The 24,587-nt window shown below is 40.9% G+C and overlaps 3 protein-coding genes across 6 annotated transcripts; 2 read left to right on the top strand and 1 right to left on the bottom strand.

Moving 5' to 3' along the window:
• The first annotated feature begins 6,178 nt into the window (after window positions 1–6,178).
• Window positions 6,179–8,652, top strand: LOC117475644. 3 transcript variants are annotated; one of them, XR_004555192.1, is made up of 3 exons: window positions 6,179–6,588; window positions 7,014–7,666; window positions 7,780–8,070. XR_004555192.1 is itself a non-coding variant. In XM_034121961.1 (3 exons), the coding sequence occupies exons 1-3, from the start codon at window positions 6,199–6,201 to the stop codon at window positions 7,823–7,825; spliced, it is 975 nt and encodes a 324-aa protein (XP_033977852.1). In that variant the 5' UTR covers window positions 6,180–6,198; the 3' UTR covers window positions 7,826–8,067. The 3 variants fall into 3 exon arrangements, 2 of the variants coding, with proteins under 2 accessions (XP_033977852.1, XP_033977851.1); XM_034121961.1 differs by having other exon boundaries at window positions 6,180–6,588; window positions 7,014–7,571; window positions 7,799–8,067; XM_034121960.1 differs by lacking the exon at window positions 7,780–8,070 and adding an exon at window positions 8,082–8,652 and having other exon boundaries at window positions 6,237–6,588; window positions 7,014–7,571.
• A 160-nt stretch (window positions 8,653–8,812) lies between these two features.
• Window positions 8,813–10,954, bottom strand: LOC117475645. The gene is made up of 2 exons (XM_034121962.1): window positions 10,680–10,954; window positions 8,813–10,272 (listed from the first exon to the last, which is right to left on the bottom strand). The coding sequence occupies exons 1-2, from the start codon at window positions 10,855–10,857 to the stop codon at window positions 9,473–9,475; spliced, it is 978 nt and encodes a 325-aa protein (XP_033977853.1). The 5' UTR covers window positions 10,858–10,954; the 3' UTR covers window positions 8,813–9,472.
• Window positions 10,955–10,989: 35 nt separating this feature from the next.
• Window positions 10,990–24,324, top strand: LOC117475643. Of its 2 annotated transcripts, XM_034121958.1 has the most exons (7): window positions 11,002–11,098; window positions 22,519–22,969; window positions 23,052–23,577; window positions 23,652–23,708; window positions 23,809–23,865; window positions 23,966–24,019; window positions 24,123–24,324. In XM_034121958.1, the coding sequence occupies exons 2-7, from the start codon at window positions 22,523–22,525 to the stop codon at window positions 24,215–24,217; spliced, it is 1,236 nt and encodes a 411-aa protein (XP_033977849.1). In that variant the 5' UTR covers window positions 11,002–11,098; window positions 22,519–22,522; the 3' UTR covers window positions 24,218–24,324. The 2 variants fall into 2 exon arrangements, with proteins under 2 accessions (XP_033977850.1, XP_033977849.1); XM_034121959.1 differs by lacking the exon at window positions 23,809–23,865 and having other exon boundaries at window positions 10,990–11,098; window positions 24,123–24,298.
• The last annotated feature ends 263 nt before the right edge of the window (window positions 24,325–24,587 follow it).

Consider the following 24,587-nt stretch of genomic DNA (forward strand, 5'->3'; position numbering starts at 1 on the left):
AATAAAAATATATAAATACACTGTGACTGTGTGTAGCACTGTTTCCCACATTTTCCACGTTTGACCTATGTTATGTAAACGTTTACACATTACGGACAGCTGCACGAGAGTTGATGTGATGACCGGAAGTAACGAGGGTCAGTGTTGGGACATGGGATTATACACTGTGAGTTATCAAGGGTCTCAAGGTTATGTCAACGTGTGTACCCATCTGTCCCATCGCAGAACCTAGGGGGGGACCGCCTTAGTTCTTGTGGCGGCCGGCCCATAGGGGCGCTAGGGGTGCCGCCCCCCCCTCTTCCCACATTAAAAATAAAAAAAATTAAAATATATATATTTAAAAAATATATTTTTTATTTTTATTTTTATTTTTAATAAACAAGGTAAATATTATAGAATTGGTATCAGTAAAATGTATAATCTACAATAAAATCTTGTTTAAAATTGTGTTATTGTGTCTAAAGTTACTGATAAGTCACATGTTTCCTGCCTGGCCTTGCCCGTGTATCATTACCCTCTCTCATCTGGGCGCTATGCACAGCGCCCAGACGAGAGTGCAGCAAGTGCAGCAGAAGCCAACTGTTGCTATCTTTAAACTATGCCGCCGAAACATAATTTCAGCCAATCAGCGTCGTCAAATCTGATGGTCACAGGGCGCCTACATCAGCGCCCGGTGCAGTCTGTGAGTTGTTTGGACTCGCATCCAAGGAGACAAAACAGGAAGCTGTCATACACTCTGGAAGCTACCATTAGCAGCTAATGAAAACTCAGTTTTTGACATAAAAATTGAATTATGGATCATCAATAATTTTTTCAAAGTGACAGACACATTGGATTAACCTATGGATTAACCTTCAGCCGCGTTTTTCTCGTTTTTGATCAGAATTGTTATTCTGCAAAAGGTGAGCATATCTCCGTGTTTTGCTACCTAAAGCTACGTCGTGTGATGTCTGTATTTGCTTCCCCTGTCACGAGTTCTGATCGCTCATTGATGATACTTATATTTCTAGAATCTGTGGAATCTCAGCTTGTTAGCATAAGATTGTTTGTGCATATCCGATAAGTATATCGATTGATTTATACCTAGAGTGCGTTAGCATTTTTTCGCTCAGGGCTCATTTAGACGCTTCTTGTGAGACTTGTGTTTTGTTTCGGTAAACATGGTTCATATCATCAGTTAGCTGCGTTTCCTCTGAGTAGGACACATGAATAGATTATTACATTTTAAGAAGCCCTGAGACACAGTTTCGTGAGAAAAAAAACGGGGGAAAAAAGCCCCTTAACAGGTTAAATGGGAATTAAATCATTTTAAGTAATTTTGAGTGTTCCCAAAGCCCCGGTGTTCTGCAGTTTGTGTGGGCCTACTGTACTGTTGCACAGTTTATGCTGTAGAAACTATGTCCAGGACAAGGTGTTTGGAAGTTTTGGAAGATTCATAGCTAACCACACTGAAGATTATGGAGGTATTGATTGGTCTTCTCATATTTGGAAGCCTCAAATTGTCCTTCCCCCCTCCCCCTCTAACATCACCAGAAGTAATAATTTAGGGGGTCTTTTCTCAAAACAATTTACCGGGGGAGCATCCCCCCGGACCCCCCTAGTATTGTTTGGTCACCATTTCCACAGCCCCACCTAAAATATTTTCCACCAGCCGCCACTGCTTGACTGTATAAATGAGCTCAGGGTTTGTGTGGCACTTCCTCCAAGCCCCCAGGAAGTGCGCCGGACCCAGATGAAAATATTCGTGGTGGCCAAACGGCGGTACTACACTTCCATTTGGTTGCCAGGCCCGGAAACACTTTTTCCCATTGACTTACAAGGGGAAAGAGTGGTCTGTAAATCGTTGGATAGTTTTTTTTAAACAAAATAAACTACCCAGTATGAACACTTGTATAGCCCTTATTAAAAACATTTGTTCCTCAAGTTGTGCTAATAACGTTATTCTGAGAGTTATTTCCCTCTGCAAAAGTGCCCCAGTTCTGATTGGCTGGGCGAATTGCCGTAAAACTCTGAAATGATTTGTAGAGCCGCCATTTTATTTGCTCGCTACAAAAACCCAGCGCACCAATGGAGAGTAGTTTCTTTTAAAAGCAGTTATGCGGTGGAGTGATGAGGAGGTGTCGGCGCTTCTGGAAATCTACGCCGAGGACGCGACCCAGGGAATGCTACTGAAGCCAGTTCAGTAGCTTTCACTCGACCTGGGAATCGTGCACAGCGCCACGGCATACCGGCTAAAAATAAAGAAACTCAGGCAGGACTACAAACAAATCAAAGACTATTATAACAAGAGTGGTAACGACCGGAAGACCAGTAAATGGTACGAGCGCTTGGATGCTCTGCTAGGCCACAGACCTTTTCTCCCGGACAGCATCGACCTTCGATTCGGGCACGAAGGTGTGGGAGGCCGCTCAAACGGCGGATTCAGTGGCCAACGATGACGACCACGACGAAGGTAAAATCAACTACATGCACTGGGGTTTTAATCTGCACAATAATGGTCTCAGATGTACTTTTATTTGCTCAGTAGATCAAGCTAGCCATGCTAGGCTGAACTGGCTAACACCGGCCCCGAGCTAGCTAATAACATCTAGCTAGCTAGATATTGTCGGCCGCTATGAAAACGTTTTGACTTGTGAATAACTGTGCAGCGAGCTTTGCCTTCAAGATCACAGCGCTTGCTCGTCCCCCTTACCAGCAACCAAACGCAAAGGTACACACACTGTAACTTTGTCTTGAAAGAAATCGCATCGAACTGATGTTCACAATCATGTTTATTTCCTTCTTGGTACAATTATGAAACAGCGTGAAAACGTATTCGCCTAGGCCGGCATTTACAAATGTTCGCGCCTTTTTACTCTCTCACAAACATTGTAAACATCCGGGCTAGAGGTCACATGACTTCCGGTAAGAAAACTTGCCTCAACACTCTTCAAAAATACAAAACAATAAAGAAGGGCACTTTGAGCGGCAGCTACACACACACACACACACACACACACACACACACACACACACACACACACACACACACACACACTCAGTGTGTGTGTGTGTGTGTATATATATTTTATGCTATTTGCTCCTATATTATCTTCTACTATACACCTCCATTGTGTACACTCAGTGTGTGTGTATGTATATATATATATATATATATATATATATATATTTTATGCTATTTGATCCTATAATCATATATACATATATATATATATATATACACACATGTATATATATACATATTCATATATATATATATACATGTATATATCTACATATACATATATATATATATATATATATATATATATACATATATATACATATATATTAGGGCTGTCAGTCGATTAAAATATTTTATCGCGATTAATCGCATGATTGTCCATAGTTAATCGCGATTAATCACAAATTAATCGCACATTTTTGATCTGTTCTAAATGTACCTTAGAGGGATATTTTTCAGTTTTCAATACTCATATCAACATATGAGTGGACAAATATGCTTTATATGTTTGTTTATTATCATTTGAACAATGACAAATATTCTCATGAATATTAAACACAACAACCTCTGACATTACAAATATTCGCCTCAATTCAACCTGGAACCTCTCTCATACAATAATACAATACTGTGTGTGTGTGTGTGTGTGTGTGTGTGTGTGTGTGTGTGTGTGTGTGTGTGTGTGTGTGTGAGAATGTGGAGACACTGTGATGGATCGTTGGAGCTATGTGCAGCTCAAGGCATATATGCTCGAACGGGAGCTGCCTGGACGCTGTAATCATGTTGCGCGCACTATCCGTGCTGAGTGTGCTGACTTTTCGTACAATGTCCCACTGTCTGGCTACCTGCATAAAGTCAAGTGCTCGGCGCAGTTGTCGGCGAAATGTCGCTCCTCTGTTTTCATTGAAACAGCTCCTTATATCCGTTAGCGCAGCTAGCTAGCACCAGATGCTAACAACAACAACAACAAGTATGGTGTGCCTCGCTCGCGAGTCGCGCCACACATACACACACCCTCCCGGTCCTCCCGATGGCCAGTCCGGGCCTGCCGGTGAGCGTGGAAGTGTGGTCTGCCACAAGCGGGCGGCAGGAGCGGGGCTGTCAGCATCAGCTTGTAGATGGTATTTTAAACTCAATGCGCTCTGAAACTACGGGGCGGCCGAGGACAAAAAATACACATGCGTTAAAATAATTAGTGGCGTTAATTTTTTTTTGCGTTAACGCGTTATTAACGCGTTAACTTGACAGCCCTAATATATATATATATATATATATATATATATATATATATGTATATATATGTATATGTATATATATGTATATATATATATATATATGTATATATATACATACATATACATATATATATATATATATAGTGCAATAATTCTTTCATGCTAAATGAAGCTCTGTTGCTTGGATATCACTAGATCCTGTTACAGCGTAATATAAAAGTACATAACGATTGATGTGTAAATTAGCATAATTACTAGCTAACCGCTAGCTGCTAACTGCCGCCTCGTTAATATCAAATCCATCATAATAACAACCCATTACCATGCTGTCATGAACGTGCGGTGCTGTTACGTGTACGCAAATGGACGTGCTTGATGTGAACGAGCATTTTGGGGGGCATTGGTTGCGGTCGAATAGTCCATTTAGCTTAGGAACCTTCCTAACGGAGTGAAATGACCCGGAAGTCCCTCAGTGGCAGCCATGATAAGTGCTGTTCGAATTCTCTAAATGAAAGGAAAGGAGGTTTCAAACTTCCTTTATAACCTCCTTTAGCTTAGGAACCACTGGACCTCCCTAACCTAAAGGAGAGGAGAAAATGCTGCCCCACAATGCCTTGCGGCCGCGGCATTTGCCGTCACACAACAGTCGGCCGTTCACGGAAACAACCGATTATGAACGAGAAATGATATCATGAAAGTTACGGTGCTTATTAAGCATTTTAAAACGTATGTGGTAAGTTGCCAAAGTGCTTTGTTTTGAACGTTCATCAGTATTATAATCAAAAAGAGAAATATGAACGTTAGTTTTTACTGAAATGATCAAATAAAGTCAACATTTCACAGTCTTTACTGAGCTGTGTGGGGTTTGTTCAACTTTTAAAAGATGTTTGAATGGTGATATACACAGTGATAGATGTTAAGGACTAACGTTTATAATAAATACATTTGTATTGATTTTAAGATCTTTTCATTCAATCATACGTATTGGGATCATTTGTATTAATGTGGACCGGAGGGAGAGGGTGACGAGCATAAGTTTCACTTTCCTTTTTTATTTCAATTCCAACTTTGGTCATGAAGAATATGTTTCTCTGTTGTCCCCGTTCATAAAGCATAAAGCAACAGCATCAGAGCACGGTGCAGAGTCTCTAGATGAGTTTACAGTAGTCCCTCGTTCTTATTAAACATCCATGTTGTAGTCCGCTGTATAGAAAACTGTAGTTTCCATAGTTTCCCCACAGCAGCAGACGCACATTTATGACCTCCGCTGGCGCATCATAAACACGTCGGATAGTGAAAGTGCAGTCGGATTCTCTAAAGTACCGCAGTCTCTTCTTCTAAATCCTTTTGAATTCTCCTATCCACTATCCCTTAACCCCGTGACGTTTCACTCAGAGGTCAAGGAATAGACGATAGGGTTAGAATTTAGGAGCTGATTTTTGGACTATTCGACCGCGACAATTGTCACTACCCGATCGGTCCACCTGCCCGATCTGTACTGCGCATGTGCGAGATGGTCCGCCATATTGGACAACTACATACGGCAACTCTACTAGGACACTTGACACAAAGCAGAAAAATAACCGAGAGAGATTATTGTTATTACAACGTGACTTCACTATTATTTAACAACTCTTTTTATTGGGTTCTTTTATTTGGGGTTAAGTACATTGTCAGAATAAGTGAGAAATTGATTTAACTTCTGTTAGACAGCTATCATACTGAATAAATATTTACTCTGATTGTATGCAAAAATGTATGGCATATAGCTGTCTAACAGAAGTTAAATCCATTTCTCACTTATTCTGACAATGTACTTAACCCCAAATAAAAGAACCCAATAAAAAGAGTTGTTAAATAATAGTGAAGTCACGTTGTAATAACAATAACTAATCTCTATCAGTTCTTTTTCTGCTTTGCCAAAAGCCACTGTGTCAAGTGTCCGATTAGAGTTGCCGTATGGGTACCAAGTACGTCATTTCCGGAATGCCCGCCGCCATCTTTGTGACCGATTCTCACAGTTTGTTTACACTCGTCATGGCAGCAAACACAGCGCATTTAAACGGGAAAGAGAGAGAGAGATATTTGGTAAAGACGGCGATTATTGGATGCGATCCCTATTTGTTGCCCCCAACTGTATTTTGTTTATTGAATTCGGCTAAGTGTCTTCCCCAACTAACTTTTCCCGACATATATATTTATCTTGTTCACAATCCATCTTCATTCACCGGAGAGAGCCTGAAGGCTTTTAAGAGCACAGATGCATATCAATACGCCGTTGCCGGGTGGGTGAACGACACCAAGATATGGCATGTGGAGAAGACACACCTACATGTGATCACAGCGAAGGTAAGTAATTTACCAACAATCATAAAACGTGTTATTATAGTTGTATTTATGTCTAAAGTGATGATGTTAGCTTGCTAGCATATGGTATTTCTAGCTAACATAACTCCAGCTGGCAGCTACAGTAGCTATATATATTGTTTTAAAGCAACATACTCTTCTTTCAATGACAAATTGCAATAGGTCCATGTTTATTGCACTATTGTTATATTTCGCGTTGTTCTATCTTTACTTGTTTTTTTATGTCTTAAGGATATTGTATGTTGTAGCCTACTTTTGGAGCAGCCTGGGACTTCAGATATTAAATGCCAATCTGCGCTGTAGCTATTGTATTTGACAATAAACCTTTGAATCTTACATTTGTACAAGCTCAGGAGAGTTTAGCTTTTATATGACAAAATTAATGTACTGCATTTTTCACTTAACAGGTCAATCATTCCCAGGCTTTGAACAGCAAACCAACATCTCCATGGATTGTGGTGCAGGAGGACGGGACAGTGGTGATGGCGCATTGTACATGCATGGCAGGGTTAGGAGAGGTTTGTTCCCACGGAGCAGCACTTATGTTTACAGTTTTGGCTGCTGTTGAGAAGAGAGAAAACCAGACATGCACAGAGAAGCCATGCACATGGACACAGCCTAGCACTAAAATGGTGAAGTACGATGAGGTGTCTAACATCTTCGCCATCAAAGAACAAGTTCAAACCGAAGACCTGTTTCAGCACATGAGACCATCTGCTGATGATTTCAAGTTATTCTGTGAACAACTCCACCAAAGTGAAGAACAAGAGACAAAGCCCAAGAAAAGTGCTATCCTGTCGGTCATTGAAGGCCATTCTCACAGATACACGCCAAAGACTGTACAACTGGATCTGCCAACACCCCTTACCAGTCTGTATCAAAGCAGCAGACTTGTACTGGATTTGCCTGCACTGCTAGAGGAGGGTGCCAAAGTCTTTGAGGAGCTGAATCTCACACCAGAGCAGGTAAGAAATAGAAATGGCTTACGGTAAAATAAAAGCGTGTCACAATGCTAAATCCTAAACATCAACAAGAATAACTTCACTGCTTTCTGATAATTACAGCTCTTTTGATAGTTCAATTCTTTTTGAGTGTTTGTTAGTTGAGGAGAAGACCAGGAAACAGAGTAGGTCGAGGGTCTGGTTTGAGCAGAGAGCAGGGAGAGTTACTGCGTCATCCTTCCATGAGGCAGCCAAGACAGAGAGCTCTTCGTCTTTGATTAAAAGAGTTTGCTATCCTCGCTCCTCTCAGTTTTCCACTGAAGCGACCAGGTATATATATATATATACATTTAGGCAACAAGACTAAATCATACATTCTTTCCACTACTTCATCATGAATAAAGACAATAATTGAGTAACTAGATATTATGAGGGTAAAACAAGATATTAACATTCTAATAACAGTATTTTAGGGACTTTTTAAAGTGATGAGTTTTTTCCAAAATGTTCAAAATAACATGTTCTTTTCCTCAGATGGGGTTTACAAAACGAGGACACTGCCAAAAAGTCTTACCTGGTGGCTATGCAAGATCACCATGAAGACATTAATGTTGCAGCATCAGGGCTCATCCTTAACCCAGAGCTGCCATGGATTGGTGCATCCCCAGATGGTATCGTGACCTGTGCTTGCCATGAGCCTGGCATTTTAGAAATTAAGTGTCCTTTCAGCGCTAAAGACCGCAGTCTACTTGAATGCACCAAAGACTCGTGGTTCTGCCTGACTGTCCCTGAGGGAGGTGTGATGAGCCTAAAGCTAGATCACAGCTATATGTATCAAGTGCAGGCACAAATGCGTGTCGCAGAGGTAATGTTCTGTGATTTTGTTGTGTGGACACCTCAAGAACTTTTTAAACAGCGCATCATGTTTGATGGCGCAATTTTTGATGTTGCCCATTCAAAGGTGGTAAACTTCATCAGAACGGGGATACTACCAGAGTTGTTGGGTAAATGGTTTACTGTGCCACGCTTCTCCCCCACTGCAACCTCTGACAAAACATCTGGGGGACATTAAGAAGCTGACAATAAATAAGCTCTTCTTGTCAGACACTGGTCTTTTTCTTTTGTCTTCATGGTCAGGTTTTTGTGTACCCATTAACCTTACATATTCATTCACTGTAGATTGTGCAATAAATAACTGTATCTAATACTTGCAGATGCATTGTAGTATAAGTAGGAGTATTTAAAAAACCTCAAAGAACAAATACTTGGATAAAGTGATGTTTATTAGTTCAAAACTGGACATTTTAATGTATTAATTGTAAAAATAATAGAGAGAAGATCCAACATACATAGAAAAGGGAATACACAATAAGCATTTTGTTTCATTTAGCTGACGCTTTTATCAAAAGCGACTTACAAATAGTATCTATCTATTCTGTGGGTACCACAGATGGGCAGACATTACAAAGTGCACAGCAAACTGTTACCATCTTGTCAAGGGAAGTAGGTTGTCCTTGAGTGGCTGCTTGGCAAAGAGACAGCGGGATGGTGCTCTGAAGGATGGTGTATTTGTTCCTGACCAGGCCAATGACTCTTTCCACATGGATCCTGACGGCAGCGAGTCCCCTTGTGGATTCAAGTTCCAGTGGATGCAGTTGCTGCTTGCCTTTGGTGAATGCTGGTATTTTCAACTGTGCATTATACAGTCCCACAGTGTCTTTCACATTGAAGCCTCTATCAGCAAGAACAACATCTCCTGGTGATAATTTCTCAAGATATGAGCAGTTTTCTGTAATGTACTTGTCGTTTGTGCGTCCCCCCCAGCCCTTTGACACAAAGGATGTAACACCCTGTGGTGTTATAGAAATTAGATATTTTACAGTGTTGTGGTGCTTGTAATAGGAGTATGTTTGTGCACGTGCCCTTCAATTCTTTGGCTTCTCTACAAACATTTCAAAACAGTCAATGATGGAAGTGCAGTTGCTAAAATTATCCCTGAAACACATGGGCAGACTAACCTGAATTTGATCTTTTGAGGGCCAAAATATAAGTGGTGACAGTCTGACATACATGACATCTAAAGTATTGTTGAACATTCTGACAACACTGCTCTTAGACATATGAAAAAGATAAACAAAAAAATATAAAGGTAAGTTAAGCCTCATTCTCATCAGTGTTAATAAAAAGCTATGAAAGGGAGTCAGTCTTGGACCGGCTTTCACAAACCCAGACAGGAAACCAAAAACAACCATCATTTTAGCATAGCTTGGTAGGCCTGTTAGTTCCTGTACCATCTCATCATTTCCTTTGAAGGCTTCTTCATTGAAAGACAGCACATTAACTTTGTCCTTAAGACAATTAACCTCAGCTCTTAATCGTGCACACTCGTTTGTCAATGCCTTGACCGTAGCTTGGCAGGCTGCATTTGAGCATGGTTCCACAATACCTGAGCTAAGAATGGCTTGAGAGTAACTGTGGTCATCTTTCACACATTCTACCTGTTCAACTAAGGTGATGTCAAGCCCAGTGGCATCACTGGTGCTGGGAGGTGCCACAGTCTCATGGTCACTATCAGGAACCAAAGTCTCAGTCCGTTTCCTTTTCATCTGCTGAGTATGCTCAAATCTGCTGGTGGCATAGATGCTTCTCTGCCGCTGTCCAGCTGACGTGTGCGCAAACAGGCTGGTGATGTAGTCAGGTCTCATGGGGTTGTCATTTGTTCTTCCTAAGCAGACAGAGGCAAACATGGTAGAATATTAATGTGTGTATAGGCCTCCTAATAAGATAATGACAAGAAGTATTACGATCCTTAACTGAAGTAAAAGTAGCAATAATACATGTAATATACATACACAAGTAATTTAAGGCATGCATTCAATAATATTGAGAACGGCAATTTCTTTCTCAATGTTCTGCCAGAAATGTGTCTTTTATTCAAATTCAGTCGGTTTCAAGCGTAAAGGAACACAGAGCAAAACTAATGCAGTCCTTTCAAAACTGGGAATATTTTACTCATGCTATGTTACCATTACATTGCTAACGGTAATTATTATTCGGCAACTGAATTATCTATGTTGAAGTATTTTGAAAACGTATTTCTGACAAAAATATAACAATAAGTGAGGAGCTTACCGGAAACAAAGTGTTGACTGCACAATCTGGAGTTAGATGTCGGCTGCCAGTGGTCCCTTCTGATGGCAGCCAGCCATTTATTACGACGGTCTACGTCTTTGGGGATCGATACAAACTGTAGTCCGGGGTTCCTCTGGCGACTATTGTCACAGCCCACAGCACAACAAATCCCAGGCATATCCACAAACTTTATTATTCACGATGTGTCTTTCTCTGTTGCTTCCTCCGTGTTCTCTGTTGTTGTAATGACTTGCTGTGACCGGACACCAAAATGGCGGCGCTAGAATACAGTGACGTCACGTGGTACCATCTCGCACATGCGCAGTACAGATCGGGCAGGTGGACCGATCGGGTAGTGACAAAGGAGCTGCTTCTGACTCCAGGAGGAAGAGAGACCGCTGCAGCTCATATTAATTAAGGTAAGAGCCATTGTGTACAATTAAGCAATAGCTCACGACAGGCCGTGGTATATGCTCGTGGTTCGGCCCGACGCGAAGCGGAGGGTCGACAACCCCCTTAGCTGTGATATAATGAGCATATATCACGGCCTGAAGTGAGCTATTGCTTTTATAAAACGGTTACCAAGTGTGGCAATATGAAAGAAAAATACACACTCTAATTTAAATAGTTTTTATTAGTAAATAATGATGTTCAAAATAAAATAGTCCCTCCGTTGCCTTCTGCACGAAACATAGTGCGAGGTGGTTGCTATGCAACAACACTAACAGCTAGCGAACATATTAGACAGAGAGCGTTGATCCATTATTTGGCTATTTATTTACATTCATTTGTATGTTGCCGTTTATTGTGCACCCACTGAAAAACTGTCCAGCATCAGTAGAATGGCTTACGTGGTTACTTGTATAGGTTGAGGTTGTTCTAGGCCAGGGGTGTCAAACTCAATTTCATCGCGGGCCACATTAGAATTATGGTTGCACTCAAAGGGCCGGTGGTAACTTTAAGACTATATAAAAATACATTGATAAATATATAAAATATATATAAAATAATGTATTATTTAACAATATTTCCTCTGCATTGGATTATTATCGGATAGGGTAATAACTTCATAATTAACTATACGTCTGAAAGCAGAAGTCTAGGGCAAATAATTGCAATTAATGGCAAGTCTCTTCAGTGCGCATCTCACAAAATGAGATGCATTGTGGGACATGTAGTTTATGGGCAACGTGCTCCTGTAAAGCGGCACGTAACCTTATAATCAGTGGCGGCGCCAGGGTATGGCTGGGGTAGGCTACAGCCATACCAAGAAATGGCTTAGCCCCACCTTAGCCCCACCATGAAAAGTGATGTTAAAGTAAGCAAATTCAATTAAATAATAAGCTAAATGCAAAATGTTGAGAACACGGATTGCGAAAATATACGGGTCGTGTCCACAACACACAAACTGATCCTGCTGTAACAACAAGTGCACGTTACTGATGCAATATGGTTGAGACCATTCGGGCTTATAGAAGAGGGGTGCAAGGAATAGTCTAAGTAGTGGGGGAGTTTTATACACTAAAGGTGTGGAAATTCTCTGGCGTTATAATATCAGCGCGGCCGCGGTCAGATCAAAATGCCTCCGAATGCAATTTGAATAGACCTACAGCCAATCAGAGCAACGAAACGTTGGGTCTGCGTCATGCATTACTGATTGAGATCAATCGGAACCGCCATTCAGTATCCCTATTGGATCTTCAACGTGTACTATCATATGTCCGTTCACAGTGATCCCTTTTTATTTACTATAAGACAAATGTGCCGTTTTATTTCATACAGTTCCATTTTGATTGAGAAAGGGAAATAATCTAAACCTCACGTGTGGCATTTCACTGTTTCACGGGGTGCGATATAGTGTGTATGCAGTGGCGACTGGTCATTAGGGGCAGGTGGGGCACAGCCCCACCTAGTGTCAGCAGAAAGTATTACAAATAATGATTACAAAAATGCAAAAAAATAAATAAAAAAATATATAAAATATATTTTAAGATCATGTTTAATCATCTGATTCGTCTGTACATTGCTGTTTTAGTCTGTGTTCTTCTAATTAGTGTGTCTACAGTCACAGTGTGTGCCTATTGAGCTGTTTAGAGCCATGTGGGACAAAACCTGATTATGCCCCTTCCTCTCGCTGTGAAGTCAACGGTGACTGTAAAAACTACACTGCGCATGCTCAGAGTATTTTGTAATGAAATGTGTGTGGCAAAAAAATAATGGAGCTACCATCCCCACTATACGTCGTCTCAAATCATTCAGAGCTGATTGGCTGTAAGTACGTGTGCCGCGAAAAGTGTGCTGTGTGAAGAGGAGACGAGAGAGCTGCAGTGGCGCGTCCTAAAACCAGGAAGTAAGCTGCGCATGGCTTCCCTCGACAAAAAAGCAATGAGATTTCTCCAGAGGATTTTAGAAAATAGCTCGAAATAAGATCTGTGGGAAACGTACCTGTTAGATAAATGCACGTTTTGATTAGCCGGATAACATCCACATGTCTACCCTACTTTTATAATTTTTTTATCATAAATCTATGGATTAGATTTATGATAGACTTTTGAAACTACAAGAACATAAGGAGGACTTTTACAAAAAAGTAATAGAAATGTTTGTCCAGAAGGATAGGCAAATGGACTTCATCTTCAAGTCAAGGTAAGACCGCCATTTTATTGAAAATGGGATCTTACTAAGAGAGAACAATTCAATATTTAAATGATAAAATGACATTTTTTGGGTATCCTTTTGTTGAACTGTCTGTTTAAAATTAATCGAAGCATCAGACAAAAAAAGCTTTTGAAAATAATATTATATTTTGGTTTAGGTCAAAATATAATATTTGTAAACCTGAAGAGTCAGTGCCAGTGCCTCACCAGCCATGAACCTCACTGCACGTCACTGCAGAAGCTTATATATAGACATCTAAGTTTTTTGTGCCCCACCACTTTTGTACATATAAAAACGCCACTGCGTGTATGTAATTCAATTGCAAATACTGACTTGAGCACCACCACTGTATGGGTTAGCCCTACCATAGATTACCCAACAAAAATACCCTGGCGCCGCCACTGCTTATAATAAACGTATTATATTCTTTGCAAGCTCTTGTGGGCCACATACAATGAAGTGGCGGGCCGGATTTGGCCCCCGGGCCTTGAGTTTGACACCCCTGTTCTAGGCTGTTGCTTGGCGTGGCGAGATTATTGCTCCACTTTCTCCGGTCCCCAAGAGTCGGCTTCCAGTAGCTCTGGAGAGAGCTTTCGCACCTGTGGCCACTAACGGTCATAATTTATCTGCTTTGTTTCAAGACCCGCATCAGAAAGCTTTTGAATGGTGGTACCTTTCCAGTTGGTCTACATGACATGTACCTGCTCTTCACGTAGCTCTGCATGTCGTCGTTTTTAGGTGCTTTTCTTTCTGGAGATAGGCGGCACTCCTCAATCCACTCCTCCATAGTAAGACCCCCCCGGAGGTCGAAGTTAATCTTAAATGTTTCCATCTTATGCTTTGTAAGTTTGTTTCGTAACGGAAGAAATGTAAATATATTTATAAAACGGACAAGTCAAATCAAGCAATCTGATTGGTCGATAGCGTTTTTGCGGACCTTTTTTATTACAGATTTGAAAACATCGTTGCTTGCTTTAAAAATAGCACAATTCATTATGTCAAACCTTGGAAATTATCTAAATATCCCTGCCCTAATGCCAAAGGAACTGCACACTGAATATGTTTTTGCCATTTGATGTCTATGTCCAACCCTGTCTCCTAAAAATTACGTTCCCACAGAACTAAACTGCATTCTCAATTACGTTTAGCTAGAAACGTTTTTCTCCCACGTTACGTTTGTTATGAACGTATCTCAAATACGTTTATTTTCTACATATCTTCTAGAAACATATTTTCTCCCACGTTACGTTTGTTATGAACGTATCTCAAATACGTTTATTTTCTACATATCTTCTAGAAACATATTTTCTCCCACGTTACGTTTGTTATGAACTTATCTCAAATACGTTTATTTTCTACATATCTTCTAGAAACATATTTTCTCCCACGTTACGTTTGGTATGAACGTATCTTAAATACGGTTATTTTCTACATATCTTTGCCATTTATTGTCTTGCTTATAATAATGATAATAGTCATTTATAATTATATAATATATATAATATATATATAATATCATTTTAGAGCACACATTTGAAATCGACGATCGGGCTCGATATATGGTTAAAGTGGACCTATCATGCTATATTTGAATAATATAGTGTAGGACCATACCTATATGAGGCATATTTATACTTTTTTCTTTTCAAAATACCAAACAGATCATGCATTTTAGCCATGCCTCATTTCGCTCAATTTGCACTTTTTTGAGCTCTGCTCTGCAAGGGCAGATTCAGTGAGAACAGCACCATCTACTGGCCTGGCATATGTACTAGGGATGGGAATTTGAAAGCAAATATATATTCGAATATTCGACCCCCCAAAAAACGGTTAACCGGTTAACCGAAATGTACATATCCTATAAAAAAAAAATGTGGTCAAAAAAAAATTTCTAACATTTTTTTTCGAAAACATTTTTTTCAATAACTTTTGGAAATAAATAAATACATGTTCAAATAAGTATAGAAACCAAGTCAAATTTGTCAAATGTATTGAACTGGTGATCACAGTTTGACAGCTATAGGCCTACAGCTTTCATGTGCGGAGGCGATTCACAATCAGGCCAGCTGTAGAGAAGACCCTCTCAGCTGGAACGGAGGTTGCGGGTATAGCAAGGTATATGTATATATATAAGTTTAATTTGGCATAGTTTGCACTCTACACCGCACTCACTAACCTGGTCGAAATATTTCCACACATTACTCCTTTTTAACGCCATGTCTGTTGTGTAGGACTCTTCTTAGAGTGTAAATAATTATGTTGAATATGTCTATGTACTTTGCCGCCACACACGGTTGCCAAGCAGCACTTATTGTTGTTTAGGCTGGCCACTCATGTGTCACGAGTGTTGACAGGGGGCGGGGGAGCACGCTCATGAACTGTTAGCGCCGGAACCTCGCAACGGCTGCGGAGCGCATTTGGGCATAAGATGAGGTTTGAGTCTGCGTGATTTGCGTGTAGAGAGGGGCAGCAGCCATATCATTAGCTAGAACTAGCTAGATCTGATGGATTTGGACATAAACCCCCCCCCCCCCCCCCCCCCCCCCCCCCCCCCCTTAGGTGCAATAAGGGCTATCGTGCAATAAGAGTCTATATACAAGTGATTGGAATATGATATAGACAAATAATTTCTAAGTAGCAGCCAGATGAATGTTATGGATGTTGTTTCAAAGTTCAGGTGTTTAATAGTCTTATGGCCTGTGGGATGAAGCTGTCCCTGAGTCTAGTGGTTTTAGTCCTGATGCTGCAGTACCGCCTGCCAGACGGCAGCAGACAGAACAGTTTGTGGCTGGGGTGATGGGGTCTTTTATAATCCTGAGGGCTTTCTTTAAGGTTAACCTGGTATTTTTACTCCACTACATTTATTTTAGTTACTTTGCAGATTCTGATTAATGATGTGAAATATAAACAACCCTTAAATCAGACTTTAGTTACACCTGAGTAAAATTCTGGGAAAGGTGATTGTCAAGTGCCACCAATCAGGAGAGATATTTGATAGTTGGTGCTTGAGAAGACTAAACATTTATCTGCAGATCTTAGGGCTGTGCGATTATGGCAAAAATCATAATCACGATTATTTTGGTCAATAATTGATATCACGATTATTAAATACGATTATTAATTGACTTTGAAAACATCCATTTATTGAACTTTAAAACAAATACAAATAATAATTTGAACAGTATCTTTTTAACTGTTGATTACCCTGAACGTATAATTCAACTGAAAAACCAATACAAAAATAAATAAAATGATACATTTATATTTACATTTAAATAAATAATATCAAAATAATAAATACCAATAAACAAGATCAACAAATATTTTGGAGCGCACTTCCACAAGCTACTAAACATATGTAAATATGATAAATACAAATAAATTATACTAAAATGAATTAGATCAAATATGTTGCAGTGCACTGTCACAACCAAGCAAAGCAAAATAATCGTTTTTTTCGATTATGTTGTTTTCGTAATTGTGGCAGGCCAAAATCGTAATTGCGATTAAAATACGATTAATTGCACAGCCCTAGCAGATCTCTATAAAGTATATTCATTACTCGTTATTCTCTACTAATAGTTAATTAAAAACTGTATATAATGGTTATTTTGCACATCCCTTTCAAGATTTCATGATTTTCTAAGGTTTATTGACATATCATATACACAACTACGGTGTAGTTATGCAATGAATGAAAAACTTGGGTCACAGGTTCCTCAACAGTGCATTACAAGACATCTATCAATATGTGTACCTCCACCATTAAACTGTCAAATTCTGCACATTTCTTATACTATCTACATACATAAGAGTATAATTAATGTGTATAATATCAGTTAAAATAAGTGCTTCAACATAGTTAACATTGCAGGAAAGCAATATATTAGACGTTAAGTACTTTGTCAGGCTTAATATTTATCTGTAAATACCCCCAAAGCTGTTCTTATTTAAAGTGGACCTATCATGCTATATTTGAATAATATAGTGTAGGACCATACCTATATAAGGCATATTTATACTTTTTTTTTTGCAAAATACCAAACAGATCATGCATTTTAGCCATGCCTCATTTTGCTCAATTTGACATGTTTTAGCTCTGTGTTTGTAAGGGCAGATAAGGGCAGAACAGCACCATCTACAGGCCTGGCATATGTACTAGGGATGCCAGAAACTGACCATGATCAAATTCGAAAATCGGACAGCCCTGGCGAATATTAATCGATTATTCGCCGTCGCCACATGCAAGTGCATTTTGCATGATAGGTCCCCTTTAAAAGAAGACCTTAACCTTAATGTGTTAATAAAGGTTAATTAGTTTGTCTGTTTTGCACATCCTCATATTAATATCTTTATATATCCGGCACTAAACTGTTTTATTGTAGAGATCACTTACAGTATCTTCTTGATTTTTTATATTCTATATTTCTATCATTGACCTTCTACTTTCACCCTATGAAAGTATGTACTCTTAATATTTTTTTCATCAAATAACATTATTCAACAAAAATAACATTATTCAACAAAAATAATTCAATAACGTGCTTTAACCACTAGGCGGTGCACACAAGGTACACACAGCATACTAATAATAACTTTGTATTAATAGTGTAGGACACTTATGTATGTATAACATCTGAAGATGTGTAGTTTTATTCATGTTTTTACATAATTTTACAGGATATTGCTATACTATTTCTCATGTTTTACTTCTACACATTAATATCTGATTTGTAAAACATCACAGACAGAAAGGTATATCCGTCATTTAATGGTAAGCTATTGACATTCTGAATCCATAGATGTGTCTCCCATCACCCAAATCCCCTGACTATTCTCTCAACTCAGTATTTACATTCTTATATTCAAAGAAAATCAGTAATATCTTTAAAAACTACAAGTCCTTTTCTATCAGCTGTGCACCGTTATGGTGTAAATATAACCTATCTACCAATTGGATCAAATATAAAAGTCAGCCGAATTACTATTGATACTGCAAGGAGATGTATTTTGTGAAAATAAATGTAAGATATTGTGTAATTGTTGATATATTTATGATCCACGTCACGTATTCAGTTTCGGCGGCAGTTCTTCCTGTTTGTCCAGAAGTCTTCTCATCAGGGCTCTATAAATAAAGAACTACGGCAGATATGTAATATTTAATGCAGCCGAACCGTGTATTACAATGCCGTTATGTGATGACTTTCAAAGAGAAAAGCAAGAACACTCGGAATAAAGTATTATTTTATTTTTAAATGTTTTCGGATTTCACATCGCATAAACACCATCTCCCAACGTGCATTGCGGCTAAAACATCCAATCAGCGAGCTGAGGATCTTTCCTACATCTGTTTCCGGTATTGTTCCTGTAATGAGAGTTCACATTTATGCTATATTGAAGGGTGGAATTGATTACACATCTTCAGAAACATAATTTGCTTCAGATATACTGTAACTCATAGCAATATTGTAACCATTAAGAAAAGTCAACTGCATAAAAAACCCAGTTAACAAACACTAGGTAAAGTATTGTATGTAGACACACCTGGGGTCGCTGTTCTGTCTGTTACGCTGAGCCATGCATTGTCTGGAACGTAAAAGGGACGAAGAAGACAAAGTGAAGTGACGTACTTCCGGTTCCACATGAAAACATTCCCAGTGCAAAAACAAATCGCTAAATAAAAAGATAAAACACTGGCATGTAATTTACGTTAGAATAAATAGAATGGTTTTGAATAATAGATGAGAGTAAAATCTACGTCACTTTACAGCCCCACCCACTTTTGGGGAAACCAACGCTGTCATTTGAACAGCGATCAAGCCTGAAGCCACAGAGCTCTTCTTTTACTGTCCTTTCTTCTTATGCGGCTTTCACACCAGCGCTTTTCCCTTTCTAGCTCCTAGCTAGAGCTTTTCTGGTTCAGCTCCGGTTTCCCTTTTCTGCTCCCGCTCTGTTCACACCGCCCAGAGCTGCCGCTGCTGCGTCATGACGTCACCGTTTACATCGCTGATTTTCTCCCCAACGGAGCTCACAACAACAACAACGGGGGGGGGGGCTGCGTCGGGTCGATGATCGTGTTGCTTTTAATCATACGAAGCCAGATTAAATTAAATAACGACTTCTCCAACCTTATACTTTTCTCCAGAGTGCCGTGGTTCATTGTTTATTAATGTGTTTCAGCGGCATTTACCGACCGCTGCAGTGCTGGCTGCTCTTCCACGGGAGTTTATTCTCCCATTAGCTCCGGGTTAGCTCACACGGCTCTAAAGTATTCACTGTCTGACTGTCACACAAGCAGCTGATACATATCCCCAGTTCCCCTTAAGTGAATGTGTGTCAGTCTGAATTGACGCTGTTTGGCATCACAACGCTGTTATGAAAGTTTCTCTGGTATAACATGGGTGATGTTAGCATAGCAACCGAAGCTAAACTGACTACTTGCTAAGCCGTTTTCTACAGGCACATTTTACCGGCGTATTTTTCATTATGATTCTACATGTGATAGTCGGACATGACAACCTGTGCAGCCCATGTATTGATTCCATCCGATACCTGCTATAATACAAAACAAAACGTCTGCCTCCTCTCCACAATGATCAATAACAGCGAACGGATGGTCAAAGTAAGGTACAAATAAACAGAATCACACGAAGCCTGGTTAGTGTTGCCTGACTTTATAAAGTGTGTTTTTTTTATAAGTGTGTGGTTGCCTTCTAGTCACTTTGCTCAGCGCTACTGCTTGTAGGCAGGCATGACGAGACTCTTCAGTCGACCCATGTTCAGGGTAGGTGGGTTTAGTTTCCTGCACGCCTCGACGTAAGAGAGACGTACTGTAAGCGACGCCGCCTATTAGCTCCGAAGCTCTTGCCTCTAGACCGACAATTTTTTGGAGCTGGAAGTGAACCGCATTCCGGAGCTAAGAGGCGGCGCCGCTGCGGTGTGAACAGGAAAAACCGGTACTTTTCAGGCTCCAGCTCCGAGCCGGAGCTGAAAAAGCGCCGGTGTGAAAGGGGCATTAGAGGAAGTACAGAAACACGTAACTCTGGATTTGTTTTAATGTTTGAGGTGCAATAAACGACATAGCAGCTTTTTGGCATGTTAAAACTATTATTTTCTGCCTCGCTCATGAGAGTAACAGCTAGCGAAATTACAGCCTTGCCTACTGATTTTAATTTAACCATATATCGAGCCCGATCGTTGATTTAAAATGTGTGCTCTAAAAGGATATTTATAAATGACTATTATCATTATAAGCAAGACAATAAATGGCAAAGATATGTAGAAAATAACCGTATTTGAGATACGTTCATAACAAACGTAATGTGGAAGAAAATATGTTTCTAGAAGATATGTAGAAAATAAACGTATTTGAGATACGTTCATAACAAACGTAATGTGGGAGAAAATATGTTTCTAGAAGATATGTAGAAAATAAACGTATTTGAGATACGTTCATAACAAACGTAACGTGGAAGAAAATATGTTTCTAGAAGATATGTAGAAAATAAACGTATTTGAGATACGTTCATAACAAACGTAACGTGGGAGAAAATAAGTTTCTAGCTAAACGTAATTGAGAATGCAGTTTAGTTCTGTGGGAACGTAATTTTTAGGAGACAGGGTTGGCTAAAGTGTGTGGACCCCCCTGCTGGTCTTTTAAAAAAGTTGCAAATTATTATTTTAAATTTCTTTTGGGACAAGTTGCACTGGGTTCCTCAGTGCACGCTGTACCTACCAAAGGAAGAGGGGGGGCAAGGGTTGGTGCACCTAGAGAGTCGAGCAGCTGCTTTTAAACTACAGTTTTTACAAATATACCTGACAGGAAACGATGATGTCGTCTGGAGGCCGGTAGCCAGCACCATTTTAAGGGGGGTAGCAGGCCTGGGTTTGGATGCGTCATTGTTTTTAACAAACTGTGATTTTACTCGTGTGTGTGTTTTGCCTCCGTTTTACAAAGGACTTTTTAAAGTATGGACACTTTTTAAATGGGCCAGAGTGGGTCCCGCAGCATCTCTGTTCTGGCTCCTGGAAGAGCCTCTGGTGTGGGGGGCCCGGCTGGACGTCCAGGACAGCAGCAGACCTGCACTCACTGAGAGGCTTCGGTCCGTTGTGGTCGTGAAGCTGAGGAACATCGTGGATGCTGCAGGTCCTGGACTCCACAACACCGAGGCCGAGGCCGTGGCCTCTCTGCTCGGCCTGAAGTCGGCCCGCCACACCAGAATCATCCTGAACGAGTGGACTAAAAGACTAACTGATGATGAGATGGAGATGCTGCGGGAGTATTCTAACAGGAAGGAAACCCCTGACGAAGGGGACCCTTTTCCAGACATTGGGATTTTAGCAGACCAGGATGGACTAGAACCCAGAACTCATTCAGACTTACAAATGCAGAATGGAAAAGGTTTTTATAGACTCTGCACTCTGGCCCTGAACAAACAGAAACTAAGTGAGAGGAGAGACACGGTGTGGAAACAGAGGCTTAACGTCCCGGGGGGCTGTGAACCAGTATGGAGGCTCTTCTACAAACCTCCACTGAACAAGCGGTCAGGAGACCTGCAGTGGAGGATCCTCCACGGGGCCCTGGGCCTTAACGCCTTTGTGTCGAAAATAAACCCCACCGTGTCCTCCGAGTGTCCGTTCTGCACCGACACAGAGACAATCATTCACTGCTACCTGGACTGTCACAGACTGAAGCCTCTTTTTAATGTTTTAAAAACTGTGTTTTTAGACTGTGGGGAGGTTTCTACAGAGACTGCTTTTATTGTTGGTGCTGGCTACAAGAAACAGAATGCAGGGAAGTGGGAACTGTTGAATTTTATTGTGGGGCAGGCAAAAATATCAATCTACAAAAGCAGGAAAAACAACGTGAACAGTACAGCCGCTCAGCAACTCACTAACATGTTTTTATCTTTGGTAAAGGCACGAGTGAGTAGATTTTAGATTTCACTGTCTGATGAGAAGTATGGAAGAGTTTTTAAACCGGTGGTGTTTCACTACAGCTGTGTGCTCTGTGGTGGGGGAGGAGCTCGCTTTTAACTCTGTCTTTGTGTGAGGAAAAAAGGGGAATTCTTCTCTCAATGCATACAAGAAAATAGTTTAATTGTTTGTTGAAAATCTAAATAAAAGTGTTTTTTTTAAATCAAAAAATCTCTCTCTCTCTCTCTCTCTCTCTCCCTCTCAGAATAATGGAGTACTTGACGATGGTTGTGAGATGGGCCAATCCTCCGCTGGAGCACATAAACTTCGTCTCAGAGTCCTTGATACACTGGCACCTGGGCAGATGGAAGCTGGAGCACCATACACGTCCAGATATTACAGTACTCTGTGCACAGGTTGCCTCTGTACATTTTGCTGAATGTAGCGCCCGCATGCTAGACACACTGAAACACTTATGGGTGGATGTGGATTCTAATGTTATGCAAAAGGAAGAGCTCAGTAAAATGCTGGGAGCGTCGAATGTGTTCCCCTACAGGAACCTGTACAGTGTCACACACACGGACATACAACCAGGACTCAGCTTCTTAGATCATCTAGCGGAGGCCGGGAAAGCACTGAGTGTGCGCGGTTGGGAACAGCTCAAGTCTCTTTGTGTTTCAGACCCGAGTACAAGCTTTAAGATACAATGCAAACACGTAAGTCTCTACACCACACCTGGTTTATACCTAAAGCGCGTTTACGCTCCTCCTAATAAACTTCTTCACCTTTTGCTCTTAGGAACCTCACAGCGTGGCGGTGTTACTGCCGGGGTCTAGGAACCTGATGATAACGGTGCGATGTAGCGAGCCGCAGAGAATACACGAGCTGATGAAGAAGTACGGCGTGACGTGCTCCGGTGTCTTTGATTCCACGGTATGCGTGTCAGCCAGGTCTCCTTGTACCGCGCTGTGTGACTACAAGATGACGGTGGTACACGTAACCATCATACCATCGGACGACCCCTTTTGCGACGAGCCCGACCTGTCAAACTTCTACCACAACATGAGACACGTGCAGATACGCGCACGGCGCAGTACCCTGAGACACAAACCCTACCCTAGCCAGCAGCTGATCGGGGACCTAGATGACATCAGGCGAAAGGGTATACGGATTGCCCTGTACTACAATGGACACAGGACCGACTTGATCAGGGTTATCAAGGAAGATGGAAGATTCCTAGATGATGTCCAGTGTGACGATCCAGGTACTGGGCAGTGGGCGCGTTGCACGCAGCAACTGAGACCGGAATCCGAGCTGACCCTCCGTAAGAACATTCTTAATACATATACCTTGATGTGCAACAGTTTTGTCTAGTGGCTGATGTGTCTCTTTCTCTAGGTACTGGAGCTTCACGGGACTCAGATGACTCGGATATATTCGCTGAGGAGACCGCACGTAAGAACATCATTACGTGATACACCTATCATATGCCTTCACGCGATTGCTGTTCATGTGCAACAGTTTTGTCTAGTGGCTGATGTGTCTCTTTCTCTAGGTACTGGCGCTTCACGGGACTCAGATGACTCGGATATATTCGATGAGGAGACCGCACGTAAGAACATCATTACGTGATACACCTATCATATGCCTTCACGCGATTGCTGTTCATGTGCAACAGTTTTGTCTAGTGGCTGATGTGTCTCTTTCTATAGCTATAGATCAGGAGGACAGTGATGTCACGGTGGACTCCGAAGAGGAAACTGCCCGTAAGAACACTGTTACACATCCAATTTCCTGGCTTACACCTTTACACAATCGCTGTTTATGTGCAACGGTTCCTTCTAGTGGCTAAAACTTCTCTTTCTGTAGCTACTAGGGCTTCGGAAGACACGGAGAGAGTGGGACCTGGAACAGAGCTGACCGTCTGTAAGAACACTAACGGAGCGTCCACACAGCAGCGTTAAAAAAATCTTGGAGGTGGGCGTATCTGAAGCTTGGGGATTTTTTGCGAGCAACGCGACCAACAACCAATCACATGAATCTCCCGCCCCCGACATACAAAGCAAAAAAGCCCGAAGTAAACTGGATATAAACTCCCCAAACAGGCGAAAAACCTACCACTGTCTCTGCCACCTCCCTCCATGCCTGGCTCCTCCGGTTTGTATGCCGGTAGGTAAATAGGGACTGGTCATAAAGCACCGGGTGATTGATTCGCTACCGCTAATTTCTCCTCCATTTTTTGGAATATGAGGAAATGACCTGCGGTATGTCTCTCCCAGCATACACGCCGTTTGATTGGCTAGCGCTTGAACTGTCAGATTTGCATAAACGGGA

Source organism: Trematomus bernacchii, unplaced genomic scaffold (assembly GCF_902827165.1).
Source record: "Trematomus bernacchii unplaced genomic scaffold, fTreBer1.1, whole genome shotgun sequence".
NCBI classification, from domain to species: Eukaryota; Metazoa; Chordata; class Actinopteri; order Perciformes; family Nototheniidae; genus Trematomus; species Trematomus bernacchii.

Excerpts from the sequence above, each read along its gene's own strand:
- LOC117475644 (XM_034121961.1), top strand. The coding sequence starts at position 6,199 with ATGGGTACCAAGTACGTCATTTCCGGAATGCCCGCCGCCATCTTTGTG. Across the intron at positions 6,589-7,013 it reads TACATGTGATCACAGCGAAG|GTCAATCATTCCCAGGCTTT; the intron begins GTAAGTAATTTA and ends TTCACTTAACAG. Across the intron at positions 7,572-7,798 it reads TGAATCTCACACCAGAGCAG|CCAAGACAGAGAGCTCTTCG; the intron begins GTAAGAAATAGA and ends TCCATGAGGCAG.
- LOC117475645 (XM_034121962.1), bottom strand. The coding sequence starts at position 10,857 with ATGCCTGGGATTTGTTGTGCTGTGGGCTGTGACAATAGTCGCCAGAGG. Across the intron at positions 10,273-10,679 it reads CAGTCAACACTTTGTTTCCG|GAAGAACAAATGACAACCCC; the intron begins GTAAGCTCCTCA and ends CTGTCTGCTTAG.
- LOC117475643 (XM_034121958.1), top strand. The coding sequence starts at position 22,523 with ATGGAGTACTTGACGATGGTTGTGAGATGGGCCAATCCTCCGCTGGAG. Across the intron at positions 23,709-23,808 it reads ATTCGCTGAGGAGACCGCAC|GTACTGGCGCTTCACGGGAC; the intron begins GTAAGAACATCA and ends CTCTTTCTCTAG. Across the intron at positions 24,020-24,122 it reads CTCCGAAGAGGAAACTGCCC|CTACTAGGGCTTCGGAAGAC; the intron begins GTAAGAACACTG and ends CTCTTTCTGTAG.